The 18487-nt window shown below is 42.6% G+C and overlaps 1 protein-coding gene and 1 long non-coding RNA gene across 2 annotated transcripts in view; both read left to right on the top strand.

Annotated features, from left to right (window-relative positions):
* The window catches only part of LOC310692424, a 67725-nt gene that overhangs the window by 32751 nt on the left and 16487 nt on the right, over window positions 1–18487 (top strand). The gene's annotated exons all lie outside the window — the stretch shown is intronic.
* The window catches only part of TECRL (trans-2,3-enoyl-CoA reductase like), a 35555-nt gene that overhangs the window by 2423 nt on the left and 14645 nt on the right, over window positions 1–18487 (top strand). The window contains exons 3-6 of the mRNA XM_083473311.1: window positions 5224–5268; window positions 6653–6756; window positions 14307–14422; window positions 16396–16501. Coding sequence (XP_083329437.1) covers window positions 5224–5268; window positions 6653–6756; window positions 14307–14422; window positions 16396–16501 — 371 coding nt within the window. The remainder of the gene's footprint in view (window positions 1–5223; window positions 5269–6652; window positions 6757–14306; window positions 14423–16395; window positions 16502–18487) is intronic.

The following is an 18487-nucleotide window of genomic DNA, read 5'->3' as shown; positions in this document are numbered from 1 at the left end:
GTGAGGGCGAAAATGGTAGGGGAGAACAGCGAAAGGAAGAGCAACCAGCAAGGTAACTGGATTGGAACTGGTTGAAAAAGCCTGCCATCGTAAGCAGGTCTACTCAGAAGTAAAATGTAAAGGTAAGGGGACTCCTGACCTTAGGTCCAGTCATGACTGACTCTGGGGTTGCAGCGCTCATCTCCCCTTTATTGGCTGAGGGAGCCGGTGTACAGCTTCCGGATCATGTGGCCAGCATGACTAAGCTGCTTCTGGCGAACCAGAGCAGTGCACAGAAATGCCATTTACCTTTCCGCTGGAGTGGTACCTATTTATCTACTTACACTTTGATGTGCTTTCGAATTGCTAGTTTGGCAGGAGCAGGGACTGAGCAACGGGAGCTCACCCCGTCACGGGGATTCGAACCGCCAACCTTCTGATCGGCATGTCCTAGGCTCTGTGGTTTAACCCACAACACCACCCACGTCCTTTACTCAGAAGTACGCCTTATTAAATTCAATGGAGCTTACTGCCAGGTGGATGGAGTTAGTAACGGAGGCATTTGTCTCCTCTTTTTGTGTGGGGGTGGGGAATGGTCTGTAATATGGTGCATAGTCTTGCTTTGCCGCATTGAGCTCAATCTCAACGCAAGTTATATGAACTGTTGAAATTTGCTGCAATTTATTATATGCATGTGTCAAGCAGACACATACCTGTAGGAGATAAATTCTGCCTCATGAGCAACAAGTTTCCCACGAGCCCATAGATATTTAGAGACAGCTGAGTGTCTTCTGGTGCTGGTGTTCATTCTATCTAGAGTTCATCCACATGGGAATTCAGAGACAAAAAAACCCTCATGTGACTTCTGAAGATGCAGAATGTTTATTTTCTGAATCAGAAAGTGTTTATCTTTCCTCCCACCACAGTCACAAATACTATTAGACTGGCAAGTTTTTAGGGAAATCCCAGTTGTAAAAGTACAGTGGTGCCTCGCAAGATGAAAAGAATCCGTTCTGTGATTCTCTTCGTCTAGCGGTTTTTTCGTCTTGCGAAGCAAGCCAATTGAAGGATTAGCGGATTAGCGCTATTAGCGGCTTATCTGCTGATCGGATCAGCTGATAAGCGGCTTAGCGGCTTAGAAAAAGGGGGGGACCAGCAGGAACTCGCAAGACATTGTCGTCTTGCGAAGCAAGCCCATAGGAAATTCGTTTTGCGAAGCACCTCCAAAACGGAAAACTCTTTTGTCTAGCGAGTTTTCCGTCTTGCGAGGCATTCATCTTGCGGGGCACCACTGTATTGCATTTAGGGACTTAGTGCTTAATGCAATTGCCTTAAAAATATCTCTTTTTTAATTTAAGTGTTTAATTATATAGCTGTCAGTTTAATTCTGGAACTGAAAGGAACAGACTTTTAAAAGTTTTACATCTAGGGCCAAATGAGAAGTGGAACTGGAGATCTTATGTTTGCTTTTTTGAAAAAAGTTAATACAGTGGTACCTCAGGTTACAGACGCTTCAGGTTACATATGCTTCAGGTTACAGACTACGCTAACCCAGAAATAGTATAGTACCTCTGGTTAAGAACTTTGCTTCAGGAGGAAAACAGAAATCGTGCTCCGGCGGCGCGGCAGCAGCAGGAGGCCCCATTAGCTAAAGTGGTGCTTCAGGTTAAGAACAGTTTCAGGTTAAGAATGGACCTCCAGAATGAATCAAATTCTTAACCTGAGGTACCACTGTACCATCAGCAGCACACCTGAATCAGGTCGGGAGACCCACCCCACTTTCTGCCCCCCTTTTTTTTTAAAAAAAGCCAAGCACATAAAACTGAATGTTAAATTCTTGTAAATTGTGGGTCTATTGTATTTGCTAAACTTTAACAGGCCTTTATTCAAAGGAAGCTTGGGCTAGGTTTCCCTGCAAGCCTCTCGTCTATGTATTTGATGCAGACTTGTTTAATTTGATTAAAAGGGTGTAGGAAAATCCACCCTGATCATGGCTGTTCTTTAAAACTTGTAAAAGTGAATCCAAACAATAAGTACTGTAAAAGGCTTTCTGTAGGAATCTTTCCTTTATTTACTTTAAGACTGCAAGCTTTCTGCTTGAAGTTCACCACTGGGGAGAGGGGAGTAGCAGCAGGGCAGGCTCCCTGCGACAGCAGCGCGGGAGAAACACATTGGCATATTGCGTGAGCACTTTAGGCAGAATGTGCAAATATTGGAACATAAGGACATGTTGGTCCATTCTCCCCATCAGCGGTGATATACTTGCATCAGCATAATCCAGTGTCACACGTTTTATTAATCAGAGAAAATGTGGCTTAATCAGCTATAATGTTGAAATAGAAATGTGTGCAGCTGCTATCCCAATATTATGGAGGCGGTGCAGATGAAATAGCTTTAATCACCACTCTTTCATACATAAAACTCAGCCTTGATTGATTCCTGATTTGGTTGATAACTAAGAGGGAGCTAAAAATAAGCCACCACAATGCTGTGGAAAGGGGTCCTCTTCAGTGTTACAGCCAAGCCACCTTTCAGGAAGCGCCATTCCCCTGCCCAGGGGTGTAGGAAGGGGGGTGCAGTCCGCCCCGGGTGCCATCCTGGAGGGGGGGTGAGAAAATGGCACACCGCACGGGGGGGGGGCGGCACTTACCCTGGTGCCTGGCCTGCAGCGCACCCAAGCCACGCATTTCTCCTGGGAGTGACACGGTGACTTGGGACCCCATGCTGTCTGAAACAGCTGTGTGGGGCTTGCGTCCCCCAGATGGACTCCATGCGCGGATCACCGCGACGTCCCCGTGCGCAGATTGCTGCCCCGCCCCATGGGCAGATCGCCCTGCCCCTGCCGCTCCGGGTGCTGGAGCAGCTAGCTACGTCACTGCCCCTATCCTCCTGGTTTTCATTCCCCCCCCACCCCCATAACAGACACCCAACATTATTCTGCGCATACTGAGCATGCATAGTCTGCATTAGTCTGGGGTGTGTGGTTTCGGGTTGCTTTTTTTTCCGCTTAGAAAATGTATTCCTTTACAGCGGTACCTCTAGTTCTTAACCTGAAACTGTTCTTAACTAGAGGTGTGCTTTCGCTAATGGGGCCTCTTGCTGCCACTGCACCGCCGGCACACAATTTCCGTTCTCATCCTGGGGCAAAGTTCTCAACTCGAGATAACTCTTCCAGGTTAGCGGAGTTTGTAACCTGAAGCATTTGTAACCTGAGGCGTTTGTAACTTGAGGTACCACTGTATATATATTTATTAGAGAGAGAAAGAGATAGAGAGAATTGAAATACTTTATTGTCACTTGTACAACTTCTATACAGTGAGATTACATGAGCACCCCCCACTCAGCTCTCTTAGTCTTAATTCCCCTCGTTTACTGACACACACCCACCAAACCCGAAAGTCAGTTGCCCTGTTATTATCTTTTCATTCAGCAGCCTCACAGCCCACGGATAGAAGCTGTTCTTTACCTTGTTGGTGTGACTAATCATGCTTCTGTATCTTCTGCCTGAGGGCAGGAGATCAAGAAAGTGCTGGCCAGGGTGTGAATCATCCCTGAGAATTTTCCTCACTCTCCTGAGGCAATGTTCTTCCTTGATGTCATCCAGCAGATTCACGGAATAGCCCATAATATCTTCTGCTGTATTCACCAGCCTCTGTAGGCACTTCCTATCAGTTGATGTCAAACCAGCGTGCCACACCGTGATGCAGTATGAAAGGACACTTTCTATTGTGGACCGGTAGAAGGAGATCATCAAATGTTGATTGACATCGTTCTTTCACAATACTCTGAGGAGATGGAATATATATTTGTACTTCTTTAAACATTTGGGTTTCCTCAAGCCTGTTGACATCTCACCTTGTGTTTTGGCTATGTAAGGATTAACACTCAGAGAACCGATGCCACAATTAGGATTATACATGGGGCCTGCAACAAAATGTTACAGCAAGGAGCTTCTTCTGTTCGGGGATTCAGCTAGTCACTATATCCACACAGCCCTATCCCAGATTCCCTGCCTGAATTCCTTCTTAAATGAGCATGCTTAGTTGGAAGGGGGACTTCCCTTGGAGAGGTGTTTATTGTTATTATTGCTAAAGTGCTAAAGCGCTCTCTCTCAATCTCTCTCTCTCTCTCTCTCTCTCTCTCTCTTTGTATTTCTGCAAACCTGAGATTTTCCTCCAGCCTGCTGAGAACACAATGTCAGTTGGATCTTCTCTGTTTATATACTTGTTGACATTCTCAAAGAACTCTAAATCTTATGGGAGACAGTACTTACCCTTGCAGAAGCTATGCTGGTTCTGCTTCAACAAGACTTGTTTTTCTATATGCTTGGTAATTACATATTTAACAAAGCTTTCCACCAGGTTCCATGGGACAGCTGTTACGCTAACCAGCTTGTAATTTTCAGCATCCTCCCACATAGCCAAACCGAAGTAGCCTCAGTATATAAATACGTGTGTATTTCATCCTTACCCCATCAGTTAAAATTGGTTGAGGTCAATCAACTAAATTTTTACTTGGTTAATCTACCAATTTATAAGCTAGAACTCCTAGCTATTAAAATACTAAATAAATCCATTGTATTCCTTTGCAGCGGGGCTGGATAATTTCTGGGGAGAAAACAAATATGTTTCCCTTTTGCATTCACATCTGAACTCCCTGGTGTCTTGTTCATATTTTTTCATATTTTATAAACTTTTAACAGTGACAGTATTTCAGTTCCTCTACCACAAGCAGCACAAATTTTAACAGGACTGTCCAGGCAAAGTGAAGCAAGCTCCCGATATATATTTCTTTTCAGACAGAAAGCCTTCTAGGTGGTATAGCTCCTTTCCAGGAGCATTTTCCAGTCTGGGGGAGAATGAAACACAGGGTTGTCAAAATGATACCGTTATCTCTCTGCAGTTACATCGAAGTGTTCTTGAGAATTCTCAGACACTTGATTCCCATTCACCTTAAATGACATTTATGATGACCTTTGCTATTTAAGGCCTGGACAACCTAGACATCAAAACTGATGCATTTCACGTTCACAGAAAATATGTGCCCTGGTTGATATGAAAGACACATAAAGTAGGGGATTTAAATATCTTTCTATTAGGTTAGCTGAGGTCTTTGAATCTCTACTCTGCTTTTGCACTGTGCTCTCGTTTGTTGCCAGACTGTTCTTTCTAAGAGCAACCTTCTTATTCTTTTTTAAAAAATGTTTCGGAGTGAAAGGTACATTTTTCACTTATTTGAATGCAGGTCCCCAGTGGTCGCCATCTCGCATAGGCCTGCGCCTTGAACGCAGTAAGTACTCATTTTTCTGCCAAGGTACTCCCCAGCTGGGTTTTCCAAACTCGGGTCTCCAGCTGCTTTTGGACTACAACTCCCAACATCCATAGCTAGCAGGACCAGTGGTCATGGATGATGGGGATTGTAGTCCTCAAACAGCTATAGGCCCAAGTTTGAGAAGCCCTGCTCTAGAGCTTGTTTTCTGAATGAATTTCCACATTAACTTTTGTACATGAGAATGAGCTTCCCAATGTTTATAATATGGATAGACAAACCAAGAAATAAATGTTTTGCTATACTGACTGTGCCAGTTTAGATTTCCCCCAATATTTTCACAGATTTGCAAATGTGAAGATTGTCTTATATTTTATGTATGCATTGCCGTCTTCAGTTGCTAGTCTTGCCAGAAGATCTTTGGGAAGTGAAGAAGGGGTGGTAGCCCCAAAGGTCAACTTCCTCTCTGACCAGCGTGAACATGGTGTGTGTTGATAGCACTGAACCATCTTTGTTGCTCTGTTTCTTTCATGCTGGCAAGAAAGGAGATTGCTTGCCTGTCCTCCTTACCGGCTAGAACAGGGGTTCCCAAACTAAGGCCCGCGAGCTGGATAAGGCCCGAGGGACTCCTTTATCCGGCCCGCAGCAACACCTGCTGCCGACGCCCGCTCTTACGGGTGCAGCACTGCGCGGCTGCCCACTTCTGGGTCAGAGGAGCACCAGAAATAGTTTGTGCGCATGCACAAGCATTATTTGCACATGCGCAAGCGTTATTTCCTGTGCACCTCTGGGTTGGAGGAGGCCCGTGCACATGCACACAAGCTATTTCCGGTGTTCCTCCAACCCGGAAGTGCGCAGGAAATAACAAATGGGCACGTGTATGGGCACGCGCTCCCCCACCCTCTGGCCTGCCATGTGATCGGCACTGGAGACATAGGCCTGAGGTGCGGTAAGTTTGCTGACCCCTGGGCTAGAAGCGTGAATTTGAGCCATGAGGAACTCACCCTTTGCAAGTCCACCATTTGAGCAACTTGGGCAAATAAATAAGCCCTGGGGCAATGTTCTCATGCTGCATCCTTAAATCAATGTCAGGTGATTTCTCTGTGAAGGTATTGCATCAAATGCTGACCACATAATGTTTGGTCACTGTGGTATATACTCCAGTGACTTGTCCTGCAGCTGTTGCAGACTTCGTGTAATCTTGTGCTCCCATTCAAAAGTGATTTGTGGACTGGCAGGAAGCAAATGTGGTATGAGGCCATTTGAACGCTACCTGAACAGATTTGGCATTTCAGTGGCTATGTGTTAGTCGGACATCTCATGGAATTGAGCCAAGCATGTAACACATAAGCAGTGTTTCAGTTCAGACTGCATGTCACCTCCTTCTGTTTCCTTGTTATCATAGATGGGTCTTTCTTGAGAGACTCTGTCAACATAAAGGCCCTTGCAGCTTCTTCTATCATTACACTGTATTTCACGGACATGGGTCAGCAAGTCACCTGGACAACAGTAAGTTTAACTTTTGGTAAAATTCACACGGCAGAGTTGTGCGTTAACTTTAGAGGTGCTTCTTGCTTTGTTGGTTTTTGCATGTTGAGTCCCACAATGCCACCCCCCAAAAAATTCACATTTCACACAACAATTTTTTGATTAAGGTTTTTGGCATAATTTTGGCCATAACTTTATTCAAAATACAAAAAATGTGAGTGGTTGCTTAGGCATTGGTTATGACTATCTGTCCATGCCCTCAGGGACAGAGCTGGCCTTCCGGACACCAACGGAAGCTAGCGTGGGAAACAAGTATTGCGTGAGAAAATGAAGCTGGGCATCAGTCCCTCACTTCTCACGCTCATGTTCTTGTGGGGCTTTCACGGCCCAAGTCCGATGCCAGGGACAAGGACGAAAAGAATGGCAAGCCCCTGGATTCCTTTAACGGAATTCCCTTTCCGTATCATTTGGAGGGATAGGCACTTACCCCTCCAAGCACCAATTTAACCAATGCCTAACCGCCAACCTTACAAGTTGTGACGATTTGCTATGCAGTAGGCAAAAACCAAATGGCACCAGCCAATCAGCCAGATGGCAAAATTCCTACCAGGCCCCCACTTCAAGGCGGACGACCCCATGACAGGCATAGTAAGGTCAAGTGATCAAGAAAAAAACACCCTATTAAAGGGAGGGAGGGCGGGTGATCCGGTGCAAAACGGCCAAGAGGACGTCCAACGTCTGGCCCTTGTATTTAAAGACTCTGACCCCTCCTCCAAATTGGCATCAATCAAAACTCCCCATCAACCCAATTTTAACCACTTAAAGGCTTGGGTTCCTCACCAAATCTGCCCAGTAACGGCAGGGTGGCTTGTTCCCCCAACCGCAACACGTGCTCTCTGTTAGGGAGAACACGCTTTATCATTTTCTTTTTTAATATAATTTTTATTTATTTTCCATTTAATGCTATACATTCACATCATCATTGTCCACTATACCACCCTGGCTCTTTGGCGCCTATTGACTTCCTTCCCTCCCGCCTCATGGCTTTTGAAATTAATTTTTATATCATTGCAATTTATACATTTTCCAATTCTAATTAGACTTGTTACAGAATGTCTCAAAAATTAAATAAATATAGATAGAAAATTTCTCATTACAAGTCATTGGACAGCCCTGCTAGTGATGTTAATTGCTTACAATAATTTTTCAAATATCGTATGAATTTACTCCAGTCTTTTTGGAATACTTGATCATGCTGGTTTCGGATTTTTCCTGTCAGCTTCGCCAGTTCTGCAAAGTCCATCATCTTCACCTGCCACTCTTCTTTTGTTGGTACTTCTTGTTGTTTCCATTTGGGGGCTAAAAGAATTCTTGTTGCGGTTGTTACACACATAAACAGTCTTTTAACTTCCCTTGGTATCTCGTCACCCACTATACCCAGTAAAAAGTCTTCTGGTTTTTTAATAAAAGTATTTTTAAAAAAACTTCTTTAACTCATTATATACCATTTCCCATAAAGCCTTTACCTGTTTACAAGTCCACCACATTCCCTTTCTTTACATTTCCAGCACTCATTAGTTCTTGTCTTGTACATTTTAGCCAATTTAGCTGGTGTTAAATACCATCTGTACATCATTTTCTAGGGATTTTTCTGTACATCATTTTCTGTACATCATTTTCTAGGGCGCTGTGGGTAAAACCTCAGCGCCTAGGACTTGCTGATCGCACGGTCGGCGGTTTGAATCCCCGCGGTGGGGTGTGCTCCCGCTGCTCGGTCCCAGCGCCTGCCAACCTAGCAGTTCAAAAGCACCCCCAGGTGCAAGTAGATAAATAGGGACCGCTTACCAGTGGGAAGGTAAATGGCGTTTCCGTATGTGCTGCGCTGGCTTGCCAGAGCAGCTTTGTCACGCTGGCCACGTGACCCAGAAGTGTCTGCGGACAGCGCTGGCTCCCGGTCTCTAGAGTGAGATGAGCGCACAACCCTAGAATCTGTCAAGACTGGCCCGTACGGGCAGGGGTACCTTTACCTTTACCTTTTACATCATTTTCATAACATTTTCTTTAAGTGCACTGCATGCAGTAAAATTAATACCTTCCTTCCACAACCTGTCTTTATCATTTTCTAATGAAACTTCCACAAGTGCTTTCACCATGCCAGGCCTTATTGTACATTCCTGGAGCTCCTTTGGACAGAGGTTTCGGTAGATTGGAACTAGCTTATCAAAAGAACCCATAATAGCTAAAAGCCTGGCTAAAAGTCAAGAAGCACCTGTTTCAAATTTCAACTTTGCAATGACCTTATTAGGCAACTTACTTTCCCTCAGCAATATGGGGAGAATTCTACTGCTCTTCCTTATAAGGTTGTTGTGAGGATTACACCAATATTATGTTTTGTGCTGCCTTTTGAATATACAAAAGTGAAATATAAATACAACTTGTTCCACCTCGTATTCAGTGCATGCAGCACAGTCCCTGGTCCGCTGCAGCTCAGCCGCTGCAAAAAGCTACATGATTCATCTCTGTCCACCATGGTGAAACATTATGTAATTAATTTTTATTCCACACCATTTCAGTGCAGAGGAAACATAATGCAAATTGGAAAAAGAACGTCTTACATTATGTATCATTGCACATCGTTCTCAGACTGAAAACAACAGCAAATGCCAATTGTATTTGCTGGATGAATTCCCATTCCAAACATGGGACAAATAAGTGAGCACCAGCAATTTTCTGCTGCCATTTTCATTGGAATTCTCTGACTTCCCTAATCGGAGAAATTTAAATTTGGTCAGTTCATGGAAAAACACAGATCAAAGTACAACTTCTTTAGCTACCACCCAGGATGTAAGAATTGGTATATGACACACATGGTAAGAAGCTTTCCAACATTGCTCCTACCATGTTGAGCTGAACCATGCTGAAAAGGTATTTGTTGGTTTGAATGCAGAGCTTTCATGCTTAAACTGACAAATGGAAGAAGCCACATTAGCCTTGCTAACGTGCATAGATATTACTAGTCTGCGAAAAAAATTACTGGCCCATTTGTTTCGTGTATCTATGTGGCTCAATAGCCTGGAAGGAAATGAAAAAAAGAACTGTTTGCAAATGCTTCCTAGCCAGGTCACCCAGACCAGTTGATCAATTTTTTTATCACCAACAGTATCACCAAGTAGCATGTGCATCACCAAGTAGCAAGAGAAGAGATTCTATAAGAAAGGTGAAGAAAGAGCTATTATCAGTTAGTTAAACAGAACACAGGATGTGCCTTTAATATACGGTGGTGACTCAGAAACGCTGTGTCACCACCATCACTGTAAGGTGAGTTTCTCAAATTAATGATCTAGGCAGATGATGCTTACGGTCTGAATTTAAAATTCTCTCTGGCATTCATGGAATCAGGCATTAACGGAAACATCCACCCCTTCTCTTCTTCTGCCACATATAAATAGATGACACACAGAAGCATACTAAGCATTCAGTACATTTTGTATCACTTGGTCTGGACTCTTTTGTGAATACGCATCCTGCTCCAATTTCAGCAGGCAAGAAACTAAAGCCAGCGCTTTAGATAATCTATAGTGCAGCTGCTTTTATCACTGTTGCTACTAATTTCTCTCCTCAATGTACTCTCCTCCTCGCCCAAAGTCAATAAGCAACTTTAATAGTTTTCTGTTCTTGACATCACAGTGCCTCAACTGTGCCAGCTGACTGATGACAAAGATGCCCAGTGACATTGCCAAGTTCGACTAATTCATGCTTTCTTAGAAAAAGCTAAGGAATAAACCCCACACAAGTCCCTAAGAAGGTTGGGTGGCATCTTGTATGTCTCCTTCTGGCAACTCCTGCAGCCAACCTGGTGCCAAGTGTATGGCTCTGCTTTTCTTTGGACCACGCCAGCAAGGCTGAGAAGGGGTTCTTGTTGTCTGGGTAGCCCAGGACTTCCACACACGCTGCCCAGGCTTGTGCCCCAGAAAGGTCACTTTGGTGCTTCTAGTGCAGCAAAAACAACACAGGAGGCAGCAATTACAAGAGTTCGACTTCACCCCCCAAAGGTGTACTCTCCCATTGTATTCCAAGATAGACAAATGCCAACTGCAACAGTACCGTATTTTTTGCACCATAACACTCACTTTTTTCCTCCTAGAAAGTAAGGGGAAATGTCTGTGCGTGTTATGGAGCGAGTGCCTACGGGTGGCGGGGGGGATCCGCTGCAGTTGTGAGCAGAGGATCCATGGTTCCCCTTCCTTCCCTCCTCCGTGGCTCACTTTGAAACAGTAAAGCGGGAGAAGAGCTGCTGAGTGGGGAGGAGAGAGGGACGGAGAGCCTACTTGCTTTAAAGGAGCAAAGCGGGAGGGGAGGGGAGCCGCTTACATGAGTGTAAGCGGCTCCTGTCCGGTTGGCTCCTTTAAAGCAAGCAGGCTCTCTGTCCCTCTCTCCTCCCCACTCAGCTCGCTAAATAGCATTATTAGCAGCATCCTTCTCCACACACTCCATGCGTGCTCCTTGTCCCTTGAGTGCTTTTCCTTCCCTTCCCACTTAAAACGTGGTTACAAAGCACGGATCCACATGGATCCTCAGGATTTTTGCACTGGGTCACCCCAAATTCACCATCAGATCACATAGCATGTCCATGGCTACATCTTGCACCAAAAAAATCACGCACCCACTGTTGCCTGGGGTCGCAGTGGTGCAAAAACGTGGTTACAAAGCATGGATCCACATGGATCCTCAGGATTTTTGCATTGGGCTACTCCAAACTCACTGTCAGATCACATGTCTGTGGCCACAGCATGAACCACAAAAATCATACATCCACTGTTTCATTTAGAATATTTTTTTTCTTGTTTTCCTCCTCTAAAAACTATGTGCGTGTTATGGTCTGGTGCGTGTTATAGAGCGAAAAATATGGTATGTTCTTATTGAGTATAATAGAGGGTGAAATACCCAAGAAAGCACTCAGTGTCTTTCTCTACCAACGGCACCGGCCAGAATAATTTATGCTCAAAGGTGGAAGGACTAGGGCCATCTTTACCTGGGGGTGCAAGGGGTGCGAGGCAACCGGGCGCCGAATTCTGGGGGGCGCCCACCGCTGAAGCCACCTAAGCTCTTAAATATCTACCTGTTATGAAATAATAATTTTGATCAAGCTAGAAAAACAAAATACATATATACACCTAGGTATTAACTAAATGTATACCTACTGTTTCACTAAACGACTTTCAACTTTGTGTGCTCATTTACCTAAGACTTGTCATTCACAATGGCGGCGCTTGTCAGACTCAACGACGGCGCTTGTCATTCTCAATGGCACCGTGCATGCAAAATTAACTCTTACATCAAAATATTATGTTACGTATTGTATTGAGGTGCTATGCGGCAGCTGGGTCAGCGGCACCTTTGACACGGCTGATGTTTCTCCTAAGTAGGTGCCTAAACAATACTTATAAGTTTAAGTGTGGTGGTGTTGTATACTTAAGTAGAAGTGTATTGTAAATAAATGAGCAAATAAAAAAAAGTTTCTTTTCCCTCCCTTCTTTCATAAACAAGAGATAAGGCGTAAGCGTTGTGTCTGACATAAGCATAATAAAAGTTAATTTGGGGGCTAAACTAAATTTGGGGGTGCATATGCTAAAGACTGTGCTGGGAAGGACCAAAATAGTTCCACAAAAGTAGACTGGCAGAATAAGCTAATAGAATATGTGGAATGAACCATGTTGACTGCATAGATAAAGAAATCAGGATGAGTCTGCTATAGAAGAGGAGTGGGAATACTTTGGAGACTACTTAAAGAAGGAAATAACCAAATTTCCAAGTAGGGCCAGATACATGAACAGCAATGAAAAACAATCAGAAGGGGGGGGGGGATCAAGGAGATGCAGCTGAACAAGGGTTAAATAAGATCCCACGGAGGAATGGGTGGAGAAGCCAAAGAGTGTAGGATAAAGGATAACTGTATAATGGATGTATTGTTCTGTAAAATGCATGAATAAACAAACATGTTCTTACTACAGTATTTATTTTTATTTATATATTTGACAAAATTCAATTACGACTTAATCAGCAAGACCCTGTAAGCAATTTATATATAACACCACATAATATTAATTAAAATAGCAATAAAATAAACTGTTTCAAACTAATTGACATGAAAATAGAAGTAAATGCAGTTTTAAAACAGATATAGCTCAGTCAGTAGAGCATGAGACTCTCAGGGTTGTGGCTTTGAGTCCCACATTAGGCAAAAAATTCCGGCATTGCAAGGGGTTGGACGAGATGACCCTCACTGTCCCTTCCAACTTTACAGTCTTGTGATTCTATATAATTCTATGTTAAAATTCCATGTTAAGACTATGTATCTGGGTAGGCTTGGCTAAACAAAAAAGGTTGTTAGCAGGCCCTAGAAACTGGAGAATTTCAAAGAGTGAAAGCAGAGGGCTGACTCCTTGTAAATATGGAATGGAAGGGACACTATTCATTCTGAATAATGTCAGCACAAACTGAAGCGGTTGATTGGGTACATAAGGAGTAACTACCCACTCTGGAAGAATGGCAGATGAAGGTGATAGACTATATGGGACCGGCCGAAATGACTGGCAGAATCCGAGACCAGGGGAAAGAGACGGCGGAAGAAGATTGGAAGAAATTCAAAATTTATCTTAAGAAATATTGTAAAATTAATGAATGCTAAAATGTTGAGGTTATAGAAAAATGGGGACTACAGCGGTAAAAGATTAAGTAAAAGAAAAGAATAAGGGAAAATTAGATAAAATCAAGGGGGAGGATTTGCTGAAACAAATTTGGAAATTGGGATGCAGAAAGGGGAGGTACGGGGAAGTCGGTGAAGTAAGGTTTAAGAAAAAAGGATTTGAAATTATACATGTTTGTTTATGTGTTTGTGTGTTTGTATTGTGCACTGTTTGTGTTTATATAAATTGTGAAAAACCAATAAAAATTTTGTAAAAAAACAACAACAAAAACATAAGGAGTAAGGCAATGAGTAAGGAGTAAGGCCCGCTCACAGGTGCTTATAATGTCAGTGGAAACAGTTGGTAACCGCCTTTAATTTTAACCTGAAGATTGCCACTTGTCCAGTTTTAATTTTAATTTGTTTGAATTAATTGTGGAATGTATCTTAATTTATTGATTGCTTGTTTTTATGCATTGTCTTACTTGCATGATGTTAGTCGCTCTGAGCCCGGCTTTGGCTGGGGAGGCCGGGATATAAATAAAATTTATTATTATTATTATTATTATTATTATTATTATTATTATTATTATTGTTGTTGTTGTTGTTGTAAACTGGTTCAAGGGCTTTATATACTAAGAGCAACATCTTGAATTTACCCAACTATTCCCCATGAAAACTAAAGGTGAACTTAAAAAGACTTGTTGACTTTGCATGCAGGCATACCTTCCAATGAAAATAAGGACGTCCCATTCCATAATAATAATAATGTTATTATTTATACCGTAGCCATTTGGCATTTGCCAGATGATATTAAGGCTGCACAGGGAAATATCACTCTATGATCCCATTAGCTTCAGATGCCCTGTTTTCTTTCTTCTTCCAGGTTTTCCTAACCGAATATACTGGGCCTCTTCTAATCTATCTGCTCTTTTACCTTCGCCTCTCAAGTATTTACGATGCAAAGGAGAGCGCAAGAAGTCTACGCCATCCTGTAGTTCAGTGAGTAAGAATGGTCTGTTCTCAAGGATGATATGATGTGATGATGCCCTCTTAGAGCAAAGGCAGACAAAAATGTGAGTGAATTAAGTTTAGTGGAGGTGGTCTACCATGGTTGCCTCAGTCTGATTCATCCAGTGCTTTTTTCTGGGGGGACATGGGGGTATGCATACTCCTCAACATTTTGTGAATCTAATGGGAGAAGAAACTAAAAAAAAATAAAATTTTAATTTCTTCTCTAGCACGGTGAATCATCAGTTGTGTTGAAGAGCATGATGATTCATCAGTTCCATTGCTGCAACCCCTGATGGCGGCCTCATTTCCTGTCAGGTGTTTCCTGAGTCTCAGACGGAATGAGAGTACCCCTAAACATTTTTTTAAAAAAGAAAAAAAGCACTGGATTCATGAATGGGTTAGCCATGTCATTTACAAACACACGCACCCTTCAAATCTGTATCTATTTATGGATTTTATGCTGGGTAATATGTCTAAAGGAAAGACGTGAGCCCATAAGCTTATGCAAGCTTTTTAGACCCCCTCTTTTTAACACAGGCATATAATTGCAAACAAAAATCAAGCTAAAAGCAATCACAAAAGCAGTCATAAAAGCAAGAAGAATAAAAACTACAAGATAATGAAAGTATATTCCATGGTGGAAAACAAGGTTCACATTTATACCAAACATATCAAATAATGATGAATGTTGGCAAATGAACGCATATTTAGTGGGAATGTGCCAACGATGAGATTGTTGGGTCATATAAATCATAAATGTCCCCCAAGCAGTAGCAGAGTCTGAGGGGTCCCCATCACCCATGGCAACATGTATGAATCAGTTTTTTGGAAATGGCAATGAACATGACTTTCTATGGATCTACAGAATAACATGATGCAGCCTTCTACCCTGGAAGGATCACATTAGCCAATATGTTCCTTGTACATGCCTCACAACCCTAACACCGTAAGGGGGAACCAGACTTTACGATATGAGGTTTCTAGTGCATACTCTTTCCCTTTTAGAAAGATTCAAGGAGGGTGAGGTCTTGATTAGTGGGCTTTTTAGATCTTGAGGAATATTTAACCTATACAGTGGTACCTCTAGTTGCGAACGGGATCCGTTCTGGAGGTCCGTTCACAACCTGAAAGGAACGCAACCCACATCTGTGCACCTGCACACGTACACGTGCGGGTCACGATTCACCACTTCTGCACATGCATGTGATGTCATTTTGCATGTCTGCACATGCGTGGGTGGGACGCAACCTGAAAAAAGTATCATGAAGCAAACGTAACAAGAGGTATGACTGTACCAGGCATGTCCAACAGGACGATCACCATCTACCGGTCGATCGTGGGGTGTCAGTGGTAGAAGAAGAAGAAGAGTTTGGATTTGATATCCCACTTTATCACTCCCCTAAGGAGTCTCAAAGCAGCTAACATTCTCCTTTCCCTTCCTCCCCCACAACAAACACTCTGTGAGGTGAGTGGGGCTGAGAGACTTCAGAGAAGTGTGACTGGCCCAAGGTCACCCAGCAGCTGCATGTGGAGGAGCAGGGAAGCGAACCTGGTTCACCAGATTATGAGTCCACCACTCTTAACCACTACACCACACTGGCACACTGGTAGATTATGGTCAATCGTGGGACCGTTTGCAAAAGTCCCGCCACCCTTGTTCTGCCTCCCCTTAAAAAAAAGCTCAACAACTTTTGCCGGCAATGACAATTGGTAGATCGCCGCCAGTATTTTAATACTTTGAGTAGATTGCTGTCTCTTTGGGAGTTGGACGTGCCTGACCTATACAATGCAGATTGTGGATGACTTCCCTAAGATAACCTATTGAGTTAATGGGAGAAGCAAGCCTCTTAACCAGTTCTGGGTAGTAGGTGAGATTTAAAGATGGCTACATCAAACATTGCAAGGAATTTTTTGGTTGGATTTTTTAAACTTTTGCTTCCTTCTCTTTCTAATTTCTGCAGCCTGGCCTGCTTCTGTCATTGTTTACACTATACCAGACATCTACTGGAGACACTCTTTGTGCACAAGATTTCGGAAGGGCACACTCCCCTGAAAAATATGATCAAGGTGATTTTCATCTGTAAACATATTGTACCATAGAACTGATTGAGAAAAGCCGCTCTGAAAACTTTGTTGCAGAGCAGCCTATACAGTAAATATTGCAGACAAATGAATGAATGAATAAGTGAATATGTGCTACGACTAATGTCAGTCACCTGGTTGTCGGGGCCGGGTAGGAATTTTTCCGCTTGGCAAATTGACACCAGCCATTTGGTTTTCGCCAACCTAGCAGCAATTGTCACAACTTTGTAAGGTTAGGCATTGGGTAAGCCTTGTCATGGGAGGGGTATCCTGTTAAAGGGATCCGGGGGTGTGGTTCCTGTCTGAAGGCTGGGTGTGGGCTAGGGCCATGCCACAACCCCAACGGTGATTCTGGGGGTCTCTTAATTGATGTATATCATAGGGCTCCCCCTATCGTGTTTGACCCTCGAGACTTCCTGCAGACAGGATATAGTCTTGCTTCACCCAGTTGCCTAAGCCAAACCGCTCACATCTATAACCGACAAAGTTGTGGCCTAATTTATCCCATTAACCCAACATATTCGTGTCTGTGCGTTTGTTTCTGGTTAAACTGCGGGGCCCGGGGCCTTGCCACGCAACTCACCTGCCTGGTGTTGATGCCCTCAGGCCTCTCTCTTCTTTCTCAATCAGTCTGCTGCCACTCCATTGCTTTAGGAACATTATCTCGGTGATGGTTACAACAACCCCTAAAGGCAGGCCACTACTCCTATTCCCATATTATGGTTGGGAGAGATGTGTCTGAAAAAGTTGACTTTTTCAGGTTTTAAAATTTTACAATCAATTATCCAACAACCAACATAAAAACATGCTTCCAGAGAATCACCTGAATTTCCCTCCTCCCCTTTGTGGGTCCTTATATTAACCCTTTCCTCCTGCACCTTTTATATCAATCCAAATCTTCTACATCTCCATTATATCCAAAATTCAACATTAAACTACAAGTGTTATTCCAATCCTACCAATGATTTTAGTTATTTACAATGGTTTTTAAGGTAAATTATGTATTTTCCCCATTCCTTATTAAAATTTTGAACTTCCAGGTTTCTGATTCTTCCGGTCATTTTTGCCATTTGGGCATAATCCATCAACTCAATCTGCCATTCTTCTTTGGTAGGGACTTTATTCTTCTTCCCATCTCTGGGCCAATAATATCCATGCAGCTGTGGTCGCATACATAAATAGTTTTTTCTGCTCCCTTGGGATTTCAGCACCTAGAATTCCTAAAAGAAAAGCTTTGGGCTTTTTTTTAAAAAGGGGGGGGGGGAGAAAAGGTTATTTTAAACATTTTTTTTCAGTTCATTGTATATCATTTCCCAATTTTTTTACTACCTTACATGCCCACCACATATGATAAAAGGTGCCTTCCTTTTCTTTACATTTCCAGCATGTATTTGACCCTGTTTTGTACATTTTTGCTAATTTACTAGAAATACCAACAATACAATATTTTTATATAAATTTCTTTCAACGTACAACATGCTGTAAATTTCAAATCTCGATCCCATAGCTTCTCCCTTGCTGTGAATTGTATATTATACCCAAAATCTCTTGCTCATTGTATCATTACTGATTTAACCAGTTCCTCTTTTTTATGCCATTCTAATATTAATTTGTACATTTTTGAAAGCAATTTTGTTTTGTTCTCTAACAGCTCTTTTTCAAATTTAGAGGTTTCATACAAAACAATTATTTTTGTCCATCTTAAATATATCATTTAAATGATGGTATTGTAACCAGTCCATTAATAATTCTCTTATATCCTCATACCTCTTCAACTTCACTTGGTGTTCTACTTCCATTAACAATTCTTTATACGTTCCCCAGTCATTTCTCATATTGTTTTTTTAAAAAGATATCACTTCCAGCGGGGACAGCCACCATGGTGTTTTTGTTCTAATAGACTTTTATATTTTCCCCATACTTCATAAACCAATTTTCTTAGTACATGATTTTAAAAAGCTCTATGTACTT

Source organism: Podarcis liolepis (genome assembly GCF_965112155.1).
Source record: "Podarcis liolepis genome assembly, chromosome: 13".
Taxonomy (NCBI): domain Eukaryota; kingdom Metazoa; phylum Chordata; class Lepidosauria; order Squamata; family Lacertidae; genus Podarcis; species Podarcis liolepis.
The sequence above is the reverse complement of the archived record's forward strand: the minus strand, read 5'-3'. Positions and strand labels throughout refer to the sequence as shown.